Consider the following 20,333-nt stretch of genomic DNA (forward strand, 5'->3'; position numbering starts at 1 on the left):
TCCAACAGCAGCACGACGGCGTGGTGGTGGTGGAGTGACAGTTCTCCGGTAGGGCTTCGCCAAGCACACGCGGAGGAGGAGAAGTGTTGGGGAGGGGAGGGGCTGCGCCTTGGATGTGGTCCTGCAGCCCTCCCCTCACCCCTCTATTTATAGGGAGAAGGGGGAAGGGGGCCGGCCCCTCTAGATGGGATCTAGAGGGGGGGCGGCGGCCAAGGGGGAGGTGGCTTGCCCCCCAAGCAAGGGGGGGCGCCCCCCTTTAGGGTTTCCCCAAACCCTAGGCGCATGGGCCCTAGGGGGTTTGGCGCCCAGCCCACTAAGGGCTGGTTCCCTTCCACCTATAGCCCATAAGGCCCTCCGGGGCAGGTGAACCCTCCCGGTGGACCCCCGGAACCCCTCCGGTGGTCCCGGTACAATACCGGTATACCCCCGAATATTTCCGGTGACCGTATGGTGACTTCCCATATATAAATCTTTACCTCCGGACCATTCCGGAACTCCTCGTGACGTCCGGGATCTCATCTAGGACTCCAAACAACATTCGGTAATCACATACAAACCTTCCTTATAACCCTAGCGTCATCGAACCTTAAGTGTGTAGACCCTACGGGTTCGGGAATCATGCAGACATGACCGAGACACCTCTCTAGCCAATAACCAACAGCGGGATCTGGATACCCATGTTGGCTCCCACATGTTCCACGATGATCTCATCGGATGAACCACGATGTCGAGGATTCAAGCAATCCCGTATACAATTCCCTTTGTCAATCGGTACGTTACTTGCCCGAGATTCGATCGTCGGTATCCCAATACCTCGTTCAATCTCGTTACCGGAAAGTCACTTTACTTGTTCCGTAATGCATGGTCCCGTGACTAACTACTTAGTCACATTGAGCTCATTATGATGATGCAATACCGAGTGGGCCCAGAGATACCTCTCCGTCATACGGAGTGACAAATCCCAGTCTCGATCCGAGCCAACCCAGCAGACACTTTCGGAGATACCTGTAGTGCACCTTTATAGCCACCCAGTTACGTTGTGACGTTTGGTACACCCAAAGCATTCCTACGGTATCCGGGAGTTGCACGATCTCATGGTCTAAGGAAATGATACTCGACATTAGAAAAGCTTCAGCAAACGAACTACACGATCTTGTGCTATGCTTAGGATTGGGTCTTGTCCATCACATCATTCTCCTAATGATGTGATCCCGTTATCAATGACATCCAATGTCCATGGTCAGGAAACCGTAACCATCTATTGATCAACGAGCTAGTCAACTAGAGGCTCACTAGGGACATGTTATGGTCTATGTGTTCACACATGTATTACGATTTCCGGATAACACAATTATAGCATGAACAATAGACAATTATCATGAACAAGGAAATATAATAATAACCATTTTATTATTGCCTCTAGGGCATATTTCCAACACGAAGATGCAACATACTAGAGGAAATCATGGCAAGCATGTCATGTGGGCAAATAATAGGCATATGTAATGCGCATGACATAGGACAAGCATGAAAACAAGATATGATCAAAGGATTATCATAGGCATTGGGCACAAAAAAAACATGGCGGTAACAAGCAATATCTCCACCAAGCTTGCAAACACACATACAAGTACTAGAATCAATCATCATATGTAATGCAAAGCATGGGTCACAAATGCATGGTAAAAGCATAGTAATGAGCATAACATGCAAAGTGAACACGATAGTATGGGCATAGGGTGACAAGTGGTAAATAGCCCATAGCGGTGTGAGAGCTAAGTAAAGGAATGTGCGAAGTCGTTGCGCGAAGAGAACGGTGGTAAGGACAATCCATGGGATCCCAAATTGTCATTGCTCTCAAGAGCTCGTTTTGTCAACTCTTGGGATTGAGAGGTTGACGAGTATACGTGAATATCTACACAAAACAAAGACAAAGGGAAAATTGTGGTATATGTACACATCATCCGTTATGATGCATACGTGCATGTGCTGATTAGCATAAGATATCCAATTCTTAAATAAATGAGATGCATGATATAGAAACATGTCATCCATCATGATAGGTTTGTTGTTATGTATAGCATAATGGCGACTCAAATTGTGTAATGCATCATGAGAAATATGTAGAGCATTGTTATTCATGGAATGCACATGGTGCACACAATAATGGGAATCATGCAATGTATGGAATGCATCAAAATCTCCTAATATGTATGGGGAAACTATTGGGGTCTCCTCATGAGCATTAATGGAAGCATCACATGGAGAATATTGGCAACATCCAAAACAAAGCATATTTTGTTCTATGTGATCATGGCATGGTATAGTAGATGAATTACGCAAATCATGTAAAGGAAGCATGGCAATATCATCGCATGAAAAACAAAAGACAATGACCATCATCTCGTCATCTATGCCATAAGTGCAAATGGGATTTATTTTAATGGGGCATGCACAGTTACTATGTTGAGATTGAAATGATGCAATATGGGAGATCTCACTCATAGCATATGACAAGTTTTAAGGGTTGTCGAACGTGATGTGACCAAAAGAATTTCCACATGATATCCTATGGGGCATAACATCACAACTAGGCAACTTGACATGCTCATCATCATATTCATCATAAATTGGTAAGTCATGACATGAGGAGGTCGCACTAGCATGAAGAATGGTAATAGGTGTGTCAACATCATGCAAGCAATCATTGGCAAGATAGTCCACTAGTGGGACAAGAGAAGCATCATCACCTATGTTACCTTTGGAGCATCGCTCATGTGTTGTAGGTGAGGTGTCGAAGACCAAGTTGTGGTCATCTTCATCGTGATGGAACCATGTGGGGGTGCATTATCGTCCACCATGGCCATCGTCATCTCCATTGGAGGTATGGACTCGACGAGGATAGGCATGTCTTCATGTAGGAGACCTAGCGCCAAAGAAGAAAACACACTTGAGTAGAGGTTAAGTCATTAGAAATCATAGTGGCCTCGTGTGCCGTCTCAACTACCTCACTCACTAAGTGTTGTGGCTCACTCACTCCTGGTAAGATGCTCTCACTCATATGGTTGGTGGAGTCACTCAAATGGCTCTCAACCTCACATAGGATGTGTGGCATAATCTCGTGTGTGGGGCTAGTGGTGTCACACTCATCCTCTCAAAGGAAATGCTCTCAATGTCACATATGGTGGAGTCACTCATATCACTCATGGTGGGGTGGCTCTCCTCACATGGGAATTGGGGCATCTCGTCATATGTGGGTGTCGGAGAGATGTAGGTGCAATTGTCTCCATGCTCAACTCCTATCGTCGCCTTGGTTGAAGGGATAGTCCCATGCTTAACCTCCTCATCCATAACGCCTCTGAAGATGAATGCCGTAGGATGTGGCAAATCATCGCTCTCCTCCGAGACCAAAGATAAGGTATCAAGTGCACTCTCGTAGCTCGACTCAGAGTATGAGTCCCATTTTGGCACCGTCTTCATGTTGCAGAAGAGGTTTGTGCTTGTCGCCGTGGTCGAAGGGGATGGCCCTTGCTAGACCGCCTTGTCATCGTCTTGTTGTAGGAGGCCCATATGATATGGCACCTCGTAGCTCATCTCCATGACCGAAGGGAATTTCCCATGCTCAGCCATCTTCCTTGAGGGGCTTCCGATGATGGAAGTGTCGCCCTCGCTTGTAGGTGGTCGCCTTGTTGTTGAAGATGTCAATGTAGGCGAACTCATGGGAAGTAGGCGAAGATGTTGTACGTCCAAAGGCGAAGATGCCTTGATAACACTTGGCGAAGATGCCAAAGTGGTGGTAGTAGTCGTAGCTTCGTCTTGTTGGTGCTCGTCTCGCGGTCTTCTCTTGTGCTCATGAAGTTTGGCCATAGCTTGATGTAGAGCTTTTTGGGACTTGTAGGTGTACGCATCACGAGCATCTTCATCTTGATGCTGTTGTAGTGCTTGAGCTCGATGGCGTTCTGAAGATTGGCTACTTAAGCGTCGCCGCCTTGAAGATGACGAAGGGGAAGAAGACTTGTAGTTGGCCACCATGTCTCGTACTTGATCCATGTGTTCGTCCAACTTGGTGTCAAAGTAGTCCCTTTTTCCTCGCTTCGTTTTGGCGAATGTCGATGGCGAGTCGCTCAATGCCTTTCATTGCTCGTTGTAGACCGAAGATGGATGTTTTGGTGATGTAGTTGTTCGCGCCGTCGTTGTCATGGAAGGCCGGAGATGAAATGCCTTGCCTATCCATCACAAGACTCGAGCAAATGTGAGTGGAAGAAAGGAAATAACTAGACCAATGTACCTTATCCAATGTTGAAGATGGATCAATGATCACTCAATAATGTAACAAGGAAATAACACAATTGGTACTGGATCTTGTCAATTCTCACACCTACACAACTAAAGCTTTTTGTGGAGCTCGGTGAGGATAGTGGCACAAAAATTTGATGCAAAATGTTAGCAAGAGTCAATAATGTTGGAAAAGATTCACAAATTCGCAAGTGAAACAAATAGACCAATAGCAATGGCTGGCACACACACAGATAGATAAATGGGGTCATGCAACCAAGGAATGAGCACAAAATGTGGAATCCACGGAAAACACTCGTGTTGCACAACTCTATAGAGACACTAGCACGATTGCTCAATAGGTGGATACGACACTTGTGCACAACCTATAAGATGCAAAATGTATCAACTTTCTATCCCAAGCACTACTAGGAAAAGGGCTATAGATAATATTGACATTAATGGCGCACCACACATGTGGTGCGCCACTACTATATACTAATGGCGCACCATGTGGTGCGCCATTAGTGTCCAAATACTAATGGCGCACCACATCCACGGTGCACCACTAGTAACAAAAATGTTTTTATTTTTTTCAAAACTAGTAATGGCGCACTAGGGGATAGTGAGTAATGGCGCACCACATCCACGGTGCGCCACTAGTAATTTTTTTTTCAATTTTTTTTCAAAACTAGTAATGGCGCACCGTGTGTGTGGTGCGCCATTACTAGTTGAACTAGTAATGGCGCACCACTCCCACGGTGCGCCATTACTAACTTGGCCCAAAAAATCCACCGAATGCATCCTTTTATTTTTTTTCAAAACTAGTAATGGCGCACCGTGGGAGTGGTGCGCCATTACTAGTTGAACTAGTAATGGCGCACCACTCCCACGGTACGCCATTACTAACTTGGCCCAAAAAATCCACGGAATGCACCCCCCCTTGGACCGCCTTTTCAGTTTAAAAAAAAAGAAAATGATGGAAATGTCAAAAAAATAAAATAAAATAAGTTTCCCATGTGATATGTGGTCTACTTGTTGGGAAAATTTACAAATATGAATTTCGACTTTATTTGCAAAATCTCTCTGTAATTTGTAAAATGGGCATAACTTTTGCATACAAACTCGGATTAAAAAGTTTTTTATATGAAAAATCATCTACTCGAAAAGTTACATCCGAATTTAACTGGGGGAACCCCGTTAAACATTTTCAAAATCCTCATAAACCTAACAGAAAAAAGTTACGGGACTTTTAAGATCTAGAGGGGAAAAATGAAAAAAAATTCAAACTTACTAGTGGCGCACCATTTGCTAGGTGCGCCACTAGTAACAGAAAAAAATTGTTTCGAACTTTTTTTTTGGAATTTTTTTTCAAAAAATGATACGTAATATGACCGGGAACTTTGAAATATTTTTCAAAATTTCATCATACTCATGAACATGAACAAAGTCCTAGACATCAACAATGTTTAATAGGATTGATATGATAGATATATCAACAAGTGCCTGTTAAGTGAGGTGGTGCTGGGGTTGGATAGAACTGCGAAGTTAAGCGTGCTCGGGCTGGAGTAGTGTGAGGATGGGTGACCTTCCGGAAAGTTTGACCACTTAGTGCGATTTAACTTGAGATTAAGCATATTGACCCGAGATTAAGCCATAGTGACCCGACATTAAGAAAAAAAGAAAAAAAATTGAAGAAAAAATTTCTGATTTTTTTTTGAAAAAAAAACGTTAGTAATGGCGCACTTCTATGTGGTGCGCCATTACTAAGTCAGATGGCGCACCGTGGGATATACTAATGGCGCACTCCCTAGTGCGCCATTAGTATCTGGTATACTAATGGCGCACCAGGGGTGCGCCATTAGTATTAAATTCTAATGGCGTGATGCTAGTGGCGCACCTGTAGTGCGCCATTAGTAGCCAAAACAGGTGCGCCACTAGCAGGCCTTTGTAGTGAAGTATGCTATATATGTATGATGTTCTGGTGTTTCACATACGATGATCCAAGATGATCAATATGGTAGTATGGTATGCAATGTGGCGATGCTATGGCTCTTGCTTACAAGCTACTTTGCTCTCTTTTTGCTTAAAAGATTATTCTTTTTTTGTATGGCCACTTATGAGAAATGCACAAACCAAGATAGCTATTGTGTATATGCGGGAACAATCTTGTGACACAAGGGATGGTACTATGATACCAAGATGATACCAATACGATATGGTATGTACGCAATGGAAGGTGTAGATCATGATCACTAGTGTGCACAAGTAACATTGCCGGCAATACTCAATGGCTAGTCTCGATAGGCAAGTGACGCAAAATGGGCTAAGGGGTTAACAATGTAATGGCAAAGGGAATATACAATGATGGGATACCACGATACCAAGATGATATAGAGGTTACCATTCTTGCTTACGGTTAGGGTGTCAAATTGGTGAAGGTGGTCAATGTCGTATCCTTGTCGAAGTTGAGCGGCGGTGTTGTCGATGTCGAACCGTTCCTAGTTAGCCGAAACACCCTAGGAAACTCAAGTCACAACTCAAGAAACCACAAATGCTAAATGGAGCAAAATGGGTTAGGTTGCGAAAAGCTATGATGGTTTTGCGGATGATATGGTGGATGGCCTAGGCAAAGATGCCAAAATGCCAAAATTTTGATGGAGTCAAATGATGTTGGAACCTATCAAGATGGATGGGGGGTGTCAATAGCTACTCAACAAGCTAAAGAACGTCAAAATCGGACTTTGGGAGTGAAAGTTATGGCCGAAACGGTTTTTGTTGGTGGGCTGATTCTGGGTGGTGCGGGTGCCCGGGGGTCGGAGGTGCGGGGCACCCGGGGTGGTCAGCGGGGATGGGCGGAAAAGGTGGCCTGGGGGTCCGGGTGCCCGGGGGTAAGGGGTGCGGGCACCCGGGGTGGTCAGCGGGGTTGGGCGGAACTTGCCCGGGGTTTGAGGTCCGGGTGCCCGGGGGTCACGGATTTGGGCGGAAATTTGTGGAAGCATGGAAGAAATTGGTGGATTCGTGGTGGGAAAGGTGGAGATGGATGGGGAAAGGCTAGATCCACTTGAAACCAAGCAAATCCATGGATTAAATCCAACAAAACATCATCAAACCAACAAATCACAAAAAAAATTGGGGCTATTTTTGGTGGAGAATTTTCGAAATTGGGGAAGAATACAACAAAATTAGGCTAGAGAACAAGAAAGGGGCTCCAATTTCGTGAGAAACCATGGCTCATGATACCAAGATATTGTAGGGTGGAACCCTAGATGGAGATCTTTCACCAATTGGAGGGGAAATCCCCAAGAACAAGAAGAACACAAAGGGGGGGAAACAAGAGGAACACTCAAATTGACTTGATCCAATCACACATGTGCTAGATCCAATCACACAAAGAGAGATACAAAGGTCCAAATCCAACACAAGAAGATACAAGAGGTAACTAGTTCATCCCAATCATATGAGGAAAGTGGTCTTGATGATCCTTTGATGGGGATCCTTCCCTAGATGGGGTCTTGATATCCACAAGAGGATCTTCTCCCTTAGGAGGTCATGATCTCCAAGAGGAGGAGATGAGCAAAGCTCTCTCGATATCTCACATATACTTTGCTATCCTCTCTAATGAGCTAGGGGAAGAGTACTTATAGTCTAGGGACGAAATAAGAGGAAAACAGGGGTACAAGGGTCATTTAGCCCAAGATGCACGCAGGCACTTTCGGTGGAGTCCGGGCACCCGGAGTAAAGTGGTCCAGACACCCAGGGTCGTCGGGGAGTAGAAGACCGGGCACCCGGGGTAGCGCCTGGGAGGGTGGCCGGGCACCCGGTGGTCGGGGTGCGGGCACCCGGGGTGGATAGAGGGGCCGAGCCCTTTCGGGCCAGGGGTCCGGGCACCCGGGGCATAGGAGGCCGGGCACTCGGGGTGGTCTGAGGCCTCCGATGTTCCATGTCTGGGAGTTCCTTCTTCTCCTTGGGGCTCCATGTGGACTCGGTGATCCCTCCATGCCTCCTCACGGTCTTCTCCTTGGTACCTAAGAATGCACAATGTATCCATTTGAGGTAGAACCCAACTCTCATGTGAATCCGAATGAAGTTCGAAGAGGAAAGAGTTAACCCCGGCTTCGATGACGCGTGCGCGGACTCTTGTCATTGGTACTCTTCGTGCTTGCGGTGGTGACGGAACGTCCATGGGGATGAACGAGGGATGCTCCGCATCAGGGGGCCACCCAGGTGCCCACTAGTCACCAGGGCGCGCCTACCCTCCCCCTAGCACGCCCTAGTGGGTAGTGGCCCCCCTGGCTAGCCTCCTGTGCCCATCTTCTGTTGTATAAGGTCATTTGACCTTAAAAAAATTAAGGAGATGACTTTCGGGATGGAACACCGCCATCTCGAGGCAGAACCTAAGCAGAACCAATCTAGGTCTCCGTCGAAGCAATTCCACCGGGGATACTTCCCTCCGGGGTGCGACCAAGATGAAGATCTTCGGAAGATTGGCGTACATTCAAACGTATTTTAACCGACATACTTACCTCTAAGATTGCAACCATTCATTTGTAAACCCTAAGGTACCTCTCGCATCTATAAAAGCCGTGGGGTTTAGTCTATATAGACACATGCATGCTCATACGCATACACCTTAGCAAGGTTTAGAGCTAAGAAACATCTTTGAACAATCTCGAGGTAGATCAGTCTGTACTTTATACCCCATCACAATCAATATATAAGAAGCAGGATGTAGGGTTTTACCTCATCAAGAGAGCCTGAACCCGGGTAAAACACCATGTCCCTATTTCTCGTGTTACCATTTGTCTCTGATCACCAAGCTTAGGACCCCCTACTCGAGATCTGCCGGTTTTAGCACCGACACCAACCGTGCCTAGTTCTCCTTCGTGGTTCCCCGTCAGAGTCGGAGTTGCGTTGTCTGGTCATCGGTGACTGGGTCTGGCACGACCTTCATGCATCTCCACGTGGCCTCTTCAGTGTGGGTTGAGTCGACGATCGTCTACGGCGAAGTTGTAGTTGTTTGCTTATGGTTTAGGGATGGCGATGGCGCCTCTAGGGGAGGAGTGATGACAATGACACCTACGTGCTGTCTCGGTGAGACCCTCTTTGGAGTGGTGTGCGTGGGGTATCTCGTGTGTGTCGCTCAACGGTTGTGATGGTTTTCGCCCGGCTCCATAATGAACTGGGCAACGTGGTTTTTGATTGGTTTCCCCCAATTAACTGAGCAACTATTTTCTTCTTAATGAATGCAAAATAACTGCCATTTCGAGAAAAAACATAGTAACAACCAAAATTTCTTCTACAAGGGTATAACAGCATAGCCGGAGGAGCCTTACTACCTCGCTCGCCCGAGCCGCTCTCGCGGGCGGCAGGGCGAAAACCTAACCCCCTCCCCGCCGCCGCCGGAGGGCGCCACCGGGCGAAGCCCGGCTGGCGTCGGTGGCGGCGGGGTCCTCTCCCACCTCCCCTAGGGTCTGTGGCGCGAGACACATGGTTAGGCGAGGTGCGCGGCGCTGGTGCAGGGCGGTGCAGCGGCGCCCCGGGCTGCTGTGTGGCGGGCGCAGCGGGTCGACGGTGCGGCGGCGGCTGCGTGGAGCTGGTGGGGGCGGCGGGGCAGCAGTGGCTGCTTCGTCAGATCCGGTGGTTGGCGACGAGGGTTGCGGCGGCGTAGGCTGGGGTTGCTGCCGGCTTGGCTGGGCCGGCCCCTGGCGTGGGGGAGCTGCTCTTCCATGGGGTGGCTGCGTCGGGCGGATCACGCGGGATGGCCCCGGTTGGATCCCGCGGGATCTGGCGCTGGGGTTCCTTCCAGCGGCGAGGGCTGGGTCTAGCAGGAGCCGTGGCCGGCCGGCGTTGCCGTGCTTAGGGGTGGCAGTGCTGGTGGCGTGGTTGTGGCGGTGCATGTGCGTCCTGGGGTCCGGCCGGGTCTCCTTCCCGGCTTGGGCGTGCGGCGCGGGCAGGCTGTTTATGGCTCTTCCTTGGATGCGGTGGCGGCGGTTCTCTCCCCTTCTTCGACGGACGCGCGCCGTCAGTGGCCTCTCGCTAGTTGGTGCCAATGGCCGTGGTGGGGCGAAGCAGAGTGCTTCGGGTGGGAGGCCGGTAGGATGGGGGCTTCGACGAGGTCGAGCCGCCCGTCGCCGGTCGGGGCCGTGCCGCTCCTTCCTTCCCACTTCCCCAACCTGGTGCTTGTTGGTTGCTCACTCGGTGTTCTGAGGCGGGACGATCGTTGCAGTTTTCGGCGATGGTTGGGGTTTGCACTGGCCAAAGCTTGCTCCTTTGATGATTCCAGAACGGTCTGGATGCAGGGCGGCGGCCCTGGCGGTGGGAGGCGTGTTGATCTTGGGCGGATTGCGCGGCTCGGGTGCGGGCGGGCAGACATGGCTGCTCGGGAGGCATGGATGCGGGTGGTTGGCGGAGTGAGGTTGCTTCGGAGGGATCGGTGCACCGGGGTACATCACTTGTCCAGTCTCTGTACTGGCCGACGGTGGCGGCGTCCGTGGACGTCGTATCCTCCCTGCAGGCTCCGTCGCGGTGCTCCCTCTCCCTTCAGGTTACTCTGGGTGAAAACTTGATCCGCGGGATCGGACGGTGGCGGCTTTGGTCGTTCCCTTGCTGGAGGCATCGTTTTGGAGTCCTCACTCCGCCGTTGGCCGTCTCATTTCTCCTCGGTGGATTGCTCATGGTGATCTCCGTCGGCTCTAAGCGACGCTTCTTTGTTCATCTTTTTGGTGCTTTGTAGTCATTGGAGTGGTGGGTTGGTGCCCGGCACCCTTGTATTAGCCTTGGGTGTGTGGTGTGTGTTTGTATCGGCTCGCGGTTGTAATCGGTTATGCTTTATAATATAAAGCGGGGAACCTTTTTTCGTAAAATTTCTTCTACAAGTATACATATGGATATTCTGTGTGCAACTTAATTTTCTCCTTTAAATAAGATGATATATTACACGTACACAAAGAGACAAAAAATCCTCCCCAAATCAAGATATAAGCCCATTTTTGTTTATGTGTTGTCTTTTTTCTATGCATCACGCCATCACATACAAATATATACTAGTACGCTGGTACGTGCACAGCACGTGCAAAGTTCAATTCATGAGTTTTCAAGGAAAAAACCAACAATGGTCTCTTTAATAAAAGTCTAACGAATAAATCATCTTTTTTCTTGTGTATGTAAAGCTCTTGTGATAATTGTCATAATTTCATTAATCAGTACTACAGCGTGTTCCGATGCGCTTTGTTTAGCAATGCATAAAATAATCATAGTTACTTTTGTTCCTATAAAAAATATTTATATACTGTCTTTAGACAAACGGTTGGCCCTCAGTCTTTGCATAATTATGACCCACAGAAAATTCTACTACTTTAGGGAAAACATATACTACACACCAAAAAATGCATTTGAAGCTTTTCTTTGATAATTAAAAAATACGTTTGAAGCTAATGTTACACTAAATCACAAGACGGCTTGAGTAATGTGCTGCCAACTCGTGCTCTCTCCCTTTGCGTGTCCTTCAACTATTAAAAAGGACAGAGGTATGGCGAGGCAGGCCAACTGCTATATTGCAGGCTGGACAACATCATCTGCCTACGCAAGCCATTGCAAGTACTCTACGGTGAATGCTCGAGGGGTGGGTGGGGGGGGGGGTGTCTAGAATTTTCCGGGACAAAGTGAGATAACACACAGGTAGTGTAGACGCGAATCCCTTCGCTCTGAACCGTAGGATTGACCCTCATCGATGGCTCAATTTGCTTCTCAGACCTAGGATTCAAATTTCAAAACTCATACACTATATAATACAGTAACAGTACAAGTATAGATATTGGCTCCCTCGAGCGACTTTTTGCAACAGACAGTATGAACCAGCCGAGAGACGAAGCGAGTATCTAGTCACTGTCCAATCCCGCTTCATTTTCGTCCCACTATGCAAACTGGGCGCCCAAAAATACAAAAATTCGGACCCCCGCCTGCCACGTCACCGATCCGCGTCCAGTCCACGGCACGATCCGCGGCATCTTCGGGACAAGCAGCCTCAGCCGTCCATCTCCTCTCCATCGAACGGCTCCATCCGCCTCCACAACCCCCGCTCACCCTTTATATACCACCCCTTCCCCCGTCTCACCTCACTCATCTCTTCCACCCACCAAACCCCGCTCCAAAATCCCCAAATCCCCTCTCTTCCGAAGCTACTCAGCCATGTCGGGGCGCGGCAAGGGCGGCAAGGGGCTCGGCAAGGGCGGCGCCAAGCGCCACCGCAAGGTCCTGCGCGACAACATCCAGGGCATCACCAAGCCGGCGATCCGGAGGCTGGCCCGGAGGGGCGGCGTGAAGCGCATCTCGGGGCTCATCTACGAGGAGACCCGCGGCGTGCTCAAGATCTTCCTCGAGAACGTCATCCGCGACGCCGTCACCTACACCGAGCACGCCCGCCGGAAGACCGTCACCGCCATGGACGTCGTCTACGCGCTCAAGCGCCAGGGACGCACCCTGTACGGATTCGGCGGCTGAGGAGCCGCGGCGCTTGCTGGCCGGCCGTGGCGCACAAGCCCTGGCTCGCGGTCAAGAAAGTGGAGGAGAGGAGAAAGCTGTAGTTGATCTGGGTTCCATGCCTTCTATGATTAGTAGTAATATCTGTAGTAGCAGTAGCTGGTTGTTCAATGGTTGCTTCAGTGTTCTGAATTTCTGATGGGCAAACACTGTGTTTGCCGAGATATATGAATCCAGAGTTAACAAAATTGTCCTAAAACCATGGATTATTGCTAATGACGATGCTGTTCTGTTTTACAACTCTTTGTGCTCCTGCATTTAGCCTGATGCAAATCCTGTGATACGATTGTTTTCCGGCGGTTCTGCATTCTCTGTTCTTCAACTGCGTTCGCTGTCTATCCGATGGCGGTCTCCTGCAGATCCAGCGACTCATTGCTTGAATATTTTCTGCAAATCTTGCCGTGTCTAAATGTTACAATCTACACAGTAGTTTTGAACGCTCCATTAGCCGATTGGTCCTCTTTGCTCGTAACCTGTTTATATTCTGTCTGCGTCTCCGTGCAGATCTTAATTTGTCAGTGTCATATGGTCATAAATTTGCACACGGTGTTCGTTTTGATGTGCTTTTCTATATTATTTTTGAACTGGGAAATGCACCAGAGGCGCCATCCTTATTCAACTCAACAGTTGACAGGGCATGTCTCGTGAGAATGAGTTGAACTGAAACAACTAAAAACAGGTTCTGTTGATCTAGTAGAGTATTTAATCAAAAACTACCACAATTCAGGAAACCGTGCCTACAAAGTACCATTTTATGATTTTGTCCCGAAAACTACCATTTTTTTACTAATCTGTGACTAAAAACTACCATATGTGTAAATCAACCGATTCATCCATTTTAAACGCGTTTATGATAGACCTGGCCCGCATGTATTTTTTTTAATGTAAGGCACCTTATCGGGGGGTTCTGAGCTGCTTGGCAGCGTAATAGTACAAAGCCTTGTAATGCTCCGGCCACGGTGCCGTTTGTACTGTGGGCGTGCTGGTCTTGCGACGTCCGCCACGACCACCACGGCCACAACGCCCAACACCACCACCAGGCCCATCGGTGGCCAACCGCTTATTGAGCTTCTCCTCCTTTATGGCCTTCACTTTGACGCGTCGAGTTTGCCGCGTAGCCGAGCTGATCTTCCGGGCGAGCGTGATGCTCGGATCCTCCGACACCTCCGCAGCTTCCATCTCCGACGGTTCCATGTGTCGGCGACGGAACGAAGGAGAGGGTGGGAGAAAGGAGCGGGAATTAGGCAGGGAGCAGCGAGGGATGGAAGAAGAGAGTGGGAGATTTTGGCGTGAAAACAATGCGGGTTGCTACAAAGGGCTCCGCCTTCCTTTGGAAGGGCGGGGGGGGGGGGGGGGGGGGGGGGCGGAGAGCGACGTTTTGGGTGTCCAGACTCCTGCACCCCCTCCCCCACGTTTGATTTCAGTTTGCGGAATAAAACACGTCCGAACTGCTCGGCGGACCGATACAGGCCCGCGTTGGATGACTTCCATTGGAGATCCCCTTAGGTTTTTTTTACCGAAGCAGAAGTAAAAAAAAAAAGACCATCAGGGGGTTCTAATTTTTTTATTTTAAATCGCTCCATGTTTCCAACGCTCGCCGATTTTTATCCCACCACGGAAAACATTGGTCCGTGAGTCGCATCACGAGCCACCGACGCAGGAGTAGGCTGCACACTTCAACCAGCATGGGAGCATATGTCGTATCGCCATGCCTCCAAGCTTGACTGGTTCCGCCGGGCGCACCAAGCCGAGCGCTTCCTCGAGTCCCGTCGGAGCGGCGCGCTACTGACGATGCGTCAACAGTCAAGATTGACTGCTATACCATTCGCGAACAAGTCCTTTGCTCCCAACTCCCAAGGAAAGACCTTTGTCCCGTTGGTGCGGGTCAGATGCCCCGTACTTCAACTAACCTGCCGGCCGCTTTCCCCTACACTCAACAGAACCAGTTCATCGTAGGCCCGGCGCTTCCCCCCTCATTCTGTTGTGCCCAGGATCCTTCGCGCCTGCTGCGATCTGGATTCGGATGATCAATCGAGCAGCTTTTCGTCCGGTTCTTCCTGGATGATCCTCTATCTGGTTGGGGATTTTTCTTCGATCGGCTTGTCCTCTTAAGAGGTATGTTCAGTTCTGCTCCAGTTCGCGCGCATCTCTGTTCTTAGGCTTATGAATTGGATGGACACCATCTTGGTACGGACGTTCGATTTGGTGCGGATCCTTTTTCTGCCTATGTATGCTTTTGAGGCTCAGAAGAGGAAATACCTGTTACGACAAAGAAATCTCATACATGTTGTATGTTGGCGGTTTCTTCACAACTGAATATGTTTTTCTCTTCTGATTAATAAGATTTCTGAGACGCGAAATTTTCCACCTTTAGGACATATGCTTGGTTTATTAAGAATCTGCAGTGGTCAGTGTTCTACTTCTGAATTCCAATGAAGAACAATATTTGCGACGTAATTGTAGATTTGGAGAATTTGCTAATACATTGGATTGCTCACTGGATTTCTGTCAATAGCTTCATCCTCATATGCATATTTCTGGTTCCGCTAGTACTTGATACCATAAATCCACGGTTCTGACCCTCTCTTTTCTGTACCTTTCATAGCAGAAAGAACGCTGCAATTTCTTTGACACACATCTCCAAGTTCATCATTCTCTGTCTCTGCTCAACCAATAATACAGACTTCAGTCACACATAAAGAAATGGGTCACACCATTGGAGTTGCAGATGATGAAATAGCAGACATACCATGTTCAGATGCTTCACCAATTCTGACCGAATATCACATCACAGTCCCTACCCTTCACGATGGACTAATGCAAGGGGCAGACCAGCACGAGAGACGGCTTCTGGATGTCCTCAAAGCAACGCCTTCAGTGCAATGGCTGAAGGACATCAACGTCTGCGGTCCACTGGGAAAAATTCAGCTGCCATCGATCGGCGTCCACCGCTACCTCCATGTCCACTTCATCAGAACAGTCGACTGGAGCTCACTGCTCGCCATCTGCAAGAACCACCTCAAGCATCCTCTCAACATCGCCCTACTCATCTGGCTGCTCTGCGTCGCCGCCGCCGGCGCCATGCTAGGACTGCTCCTGTTGGGGCTGCTGAACAAGGCATTCCCTTCCAGGGCCTTGAGGCACCACTGGATAGAGATCGACAACCAGATCCTCAACGCCCTCTTCACGCTCATGAGCATCTACCAGCATCCCATCCTCGTCCACCACCTCGTTCTCCTCTGCCGGTGGCGGCCGGAGGACGCCGCCCAGCTAAGGAAGGTGTACTGCAAGAATGGCGCCCGCCGTCCCAACGAGCGAGCGCACATGTCCTTCGTGGTGGCCCTCCTCCACGTCACCTGCATCTCGCAGTACATGGAGTGCAGCCTCTACTGGGGCTACCCAAGCAGGTCGCGCTCCGAGCTCGCGGAGAACTTCTTCTTCATCCTCGGCGTCGCCGCGCCGGTCGTCGCCGGCGCTCACGCGGTGTACAGCCCTCTAGGCAGAGACGACGACGCCGCCGCTGCCTCCTGCGAAGAGACCAAGCAGCTCCACGCAGCCGGAGCCGAAGAATCGCCGGAAGAAACGACGGTGGTCGGCAACCCGATGTGGGCGGGGGAGCTGCTGGACTGCGGCGAGGACCCGGCGGCGTGCTACCTGTCGTTCCTCTGCACCTTCTGCGTGTTCGGCTGGAACATGGAGCGGCTGGGGCTGGGCAACATGTACATGCACACGGCCATGTTCCTGCTGCTGTGCGTCGCGCCCTTCTGGGTGTTCAACGTCACGGCGCTCAGCATCCACGACTACGCCCTCAGCGATGCCTTCGGCGCCGCCGGGGTGGTGCTCTGCTTCCTCGGGCTCCTGTACGGGGGCTTCTGGAGGATGCAGATGAGGAAGCGGCTCGGGCTGCCCCGGAGCAGGTGGTGCTGCGGCTCGTCGTCGCTGACGGACTACGCGCAGTGGCTCCTCTGCTGGCCGTGCGCGCTCGCGCAGGAGGTGCGCACGGCGAACCTGTACGACCCGAGGGGCGACGGCGGTTTCTACGGGAAGCTGGTGGACGGCGGTGACCCGGAGCGAGGGCCGGACGTGCCGGTCTCCGCTGAAGTGCAGGAGGTGGTCGGCGGTGTTGTCAATCCGACGGTGGACGGCGAGATGATCCCGCCCGTGCAGCCGGTGGTGGAGTCTGGACGGCAGAGGCAAGCCGGCCACGAAGAAATTGTTGCAAATGGCAGTAGCGTCCAGCTCAAAAGTTGACCGCAGCTGTTGGATGGTGACTGATGCTGTAGAGTATTCGCAAGCTGACGGATATATTCTTCCTTTTTGGGGGATCGATGTCACCATTTTGACATTGTTATGCTCCTGGTTTGTCATGCTCTGCACGGGACTTTAAGTCGTTATAAGTCATTAGTTAGTCCAATTTTATTCAGATCAGCTACCTTGACACTCCAACAGATGTCATCTTTCATCGATTCTTTTCGTATTGCACGTTACTGGAAGAAGAAGAAGAAAGTCTCTCGTGATTATTTTGAGAGGCTCCTACTATGACGATGATGATGCAATATAAAATCATGCGTAAGCCTCTGGGCAAAGAATAAGGGCATGTACAATGATGGCATATGGATACAGATGCCCCATGACAAAAAGTAGTTTGAGGCATCTACATTTATTTTTTCTCCTCAATGCAAGCTACCATTAGTGGGCCTCATTAAGAAATAGAAAATAAAGACTTTAGTACACATGCATCTTTATTTTTCACTCCAACCTTTTCAGCTTTTGATCCCGGACCACACTTTTCCTCTCCAAGCACCTGCCTCCTCGAGAGGATCCCGCTTTCCTATCCGAACCTACTTTACGTCATATCCGATCCTACATGGCATGCGAGGCATCACCCTGAGGCTATGCATTGTACATGCCCTAATGTACCATGTCATCTAGTGTGTTCCAGTAACTTCAGAAAGATTTAGCTGGACCCAGTTCAAAAGTAGATTCTTGCGCGTTTCATGGTAGCCTTGGGCAACCTGTGGAGTCCCTCTCCGAGTGTGAAAGAAATGCTCAAACGCCCTGCCTTCACGATGACAGCTTTAAAGCGAACCGATGCTATGTGCTTTGTCGTTCACGGTGGAGAACAAAAGTTCGCCGTTGCTTGTGGAAAAGAGAAAGGTTCAGACGCAGTATATAAGCTCCAGGATACAGAGAGACTGTGAAACCTCTCCACTTCAGACTTCAGAGCTGCCTGGGAAGTGGTGGCTGCACCTGCACAGTAGCAGTCTCCTGTTCAGTTCTACTCGCCGAGAAACCAAGCCATGGCTGTAAGTTACTGGTCAGATCTTCTGTTTATTCAACAGTATGTATGCATGTATCTGAAGAACTACTGTGCGTATAGAAATGGAAAGTTGATTTCATGGATGGATGCTTGCAGGTGGTGGAGTTGAAGGTCGGGATGCACTGCGACAGGTGCATCAAGTCGATCAAGAAGGCGATCAAAACGATCGATGGTACGAAAGCCTCTGATCCACTCGACAAAACACAGCCTCACTTTCCATACTTTGCAGTATATGGTTAATTATTAACCCTGGTTTGTGCGTGCGTATGCGCAGACATGGAGAGCTACCAGCTCGAGAAGGAGACGAACAAGGTGACCGTGACGGGGAATATCACCCCGGAGGAAGTGGTGAAGGCTCTGCAGAAGATCGGGAAGACGGTAACTTACTGGGGTGAGTGAAGAACAGAGCCCAGAGGAAGACGAGCCACACGGTAACAACTTATTGTTACTGGGAGTGCGGACTATAGAGCCCACGTAGTTAGCTAGCTAGTTAGTATTAGCTCATGTGCTTACCATGGGATATCAGGAGCTATTTATACTGCAGATCGGGTAATTCTGGTGAGTTTCTTTGAACTGGTAGATGTTGGTTCTTCCCTCGCTTGATCCCATATTGACCGCGGCGTCGTCGTGTTGGGTTAACTCTTCTGTATTGCGTATACTGAACTCATGGCAAAGTCTTGTAGAGGATGAACCCAACTTTTGTACGTTTTCACGGGGAATATATGTATGAAAGGAGTGATATAACTGTCAGGATTAGTTTCAGACTTCCAGTTTTCATCTTAACGAACAGATGTCTCAGCTGGACTGGCTGACCGTGCTAACGTTGATTGATTGATTGATACTACGAGTAGCAAGCAAGCCACCCCTTATCCATTCAGCAATCATACAGATACAGTTGCATCGTAACAGCAAGATCGGTCCTTCGTCGACATCGATCCAACTATATACTACTAGTGTCCATAGTCAATAAAGGGTACCCTTTTTCAGAAAATAAAAAAAGTTAAAGATCGAATACATCTATCAGTACGCAATTCAAACGGCTTCGTTTTTAGATCTTTCTTTAAGTTTTGTTAGGGGTTTTTGTCCTGATCAGGAAGTCGAGATAGTGACGGCTCTCTGAAGATAAAATAAGGTTCTTCTTGTCTAGCCCATGTTTTGGTGATGCGTCTAGCATCATCGGTAAACGTGTGAAGGTGTGTCTCCGCTGGATCTGTCTTTGGTGGATCCTTCCAATCAACGCTACTCTTTATCGGCGGCGGTTGCTGCTTTGGTGCGCTGGTCTTATAATGCTTTAGCATGACGATTTTTCGACTGTCTACTACAATAAGTTTTGTCCGGCTCTGGTGATGTAGGGGCGATGACGGCGGCGCGCCTTCGGCTCTCTTCAGTGCTTCTAGTCGTTGCTAGGTGGTCTACTGATCTGGATGCAATTTTGATTATTTTTTGTGTTCATTTTACTGTCATGATTACACATGAATAGATAGAAAGTTTTTCTTAAAAATAAAATAAAATAAAAAATATGCTATCCAAACACAGAATCGGTACTTCCGCGAAGACACGAAACCATAAAACTTGAGAACTACCGAAGACATTTGCCGGTGCACTGATGAAGATGACAACAAAACCCTGAGATCGATAGATATACCGGTGTAGGGTAGATCCACGACGACGACGACCTGTTCGACGTACTCGTGGTGCTTCAAAGTTCAAACTGGCCAGCCGTTCTCACAAGAAAACGCCATCAATTCGTTCGTTTGCCCTCAGCTCTCCTCTTCCGTGCATACATGCATGCGTTGCTGTCCCCGCGGCGGAGGCAGCGGCATGCATGCATGCGTGCACCTTCCCCGCTTCTGCCGCCGGCGCCACCACCGCAGTCCGCAGAGGAAAGTCCTGCGCCACCGGTACGTACGTTCGGCCGGGTGCAGAGAACCGCAGCCTCGCCCCCACCCGGTACACGTCGCACGTGTATGCGCGCGCGTCCGTGCCCATCGCGCTGCCGGCCGCCGAGCTCGCATGCCAGCAGCATGCAGTTGCGTCCCGCTCTTCTCTTCTCTTCGTCCTCCGCCCGCCTTTCTGCCGAGAAGGCTCCCGGTCACGTCTCGCCGAGGAAACGTGCGCTGCGCTGGCATGGAAGAACACGTCAGGTCAGGGCCTCGTGGCGGTCCAGAGCCAAGCCGCGGCCGCCACGGCGTCGCCG

The 20,333-nt window shown here is 49.6% G+C and overlaps 3 protein-coding genes across 4 annotated transcripts; all 3 read left to right on the forward strand.

The window, feature by feature from the left end:
- Window positions 1-12,387: 12,387 nt before the first annotated feature.
- On the forward strand, window positions 12,388-13,056 carry LOC109739295 (histone H4). The gene has a single exon (XM_020298378.3). It carries the CDS (start codon window positions 12,466-12,468, stop codon window positions 12,775-12,777), a length of 312 nt encoding a protein of 103 aa, XP_020153967.1. The 5' UTR covers window positions 12,388-12,465; the 3' UTR covers window positions 12,778-13,056.
- Window positions 13,057-14,653: 1,597 nt separating this feature from the next.
- Window positions 14,654-17,305, forward strand: LOC109739303 (uncharacterized). Of its 2 annotated transcripts, none has more exons than XM_020298390.4 (2): window positions 14,654-14,931; window positions 15,425-17,305. In XM_020298390.4, exon 2 carries the CDS (start codon window positions 15,520-15,522, stop codon window positions 17,065-17,067), a length of 1,548 nt encoding a protein of 515 aa, XP_020153979.1. In that variant the 5' UTR covers window positions 14,654-14,931; window positions 15,425-15,519; the 3' UTR covers window positions 17,068-17,305. The 2 variants fall into 2 exon arrangements, with proteins under 2 accessions (XP_020153979.1, XP_040260323.1); XM_040404389.3 differs by having other exon boundaries at window positions 14,713-14,931; window positions 15,422-17,305.
- A 5-nt stretch (window positions 17,306-17,310) lies between these two features.
- LOC109739313 (heavy metal-associated isoprenylated plant protein 45) lies at window positions 17,311-18,898 on the forward strand. The gene is made up of 3 exons (XM_020298401.4): window positions 17,311-18,122; window positions 18,233-18,308; window positions 18,411-18,898. The coding sequence occupies exons 1-3, from the start codon at window positions 18,117-18,119 to the stop codon at window positions 18,533-18,535; spliced, it is 207 nt and encodes a 68-aa protein (XP_020153990.1). The 5' UTR covers window positions 17,311-18,116; the 3' UTR covers window positions 18,536-18,898.
- Window positions 18,899-20,333: the final 1,435 nt, after the last annotated feature.

Source organism: Aegilops tauschii, chromosome 3 (genome assembly GCF_002575655.3).
Source record: "Aegilops tauschii subsp. strangulata cultivar AL8/78 chromosome 3, Aet v6.0, whole genome shotgun sequence".
NCBI classification, from domain to species: Eukaryota; Viridiplantae; Streptophyta; class Magnoliopsida; order Poales; family Poaceae; genus Aegilops; species Aegilops tauschii.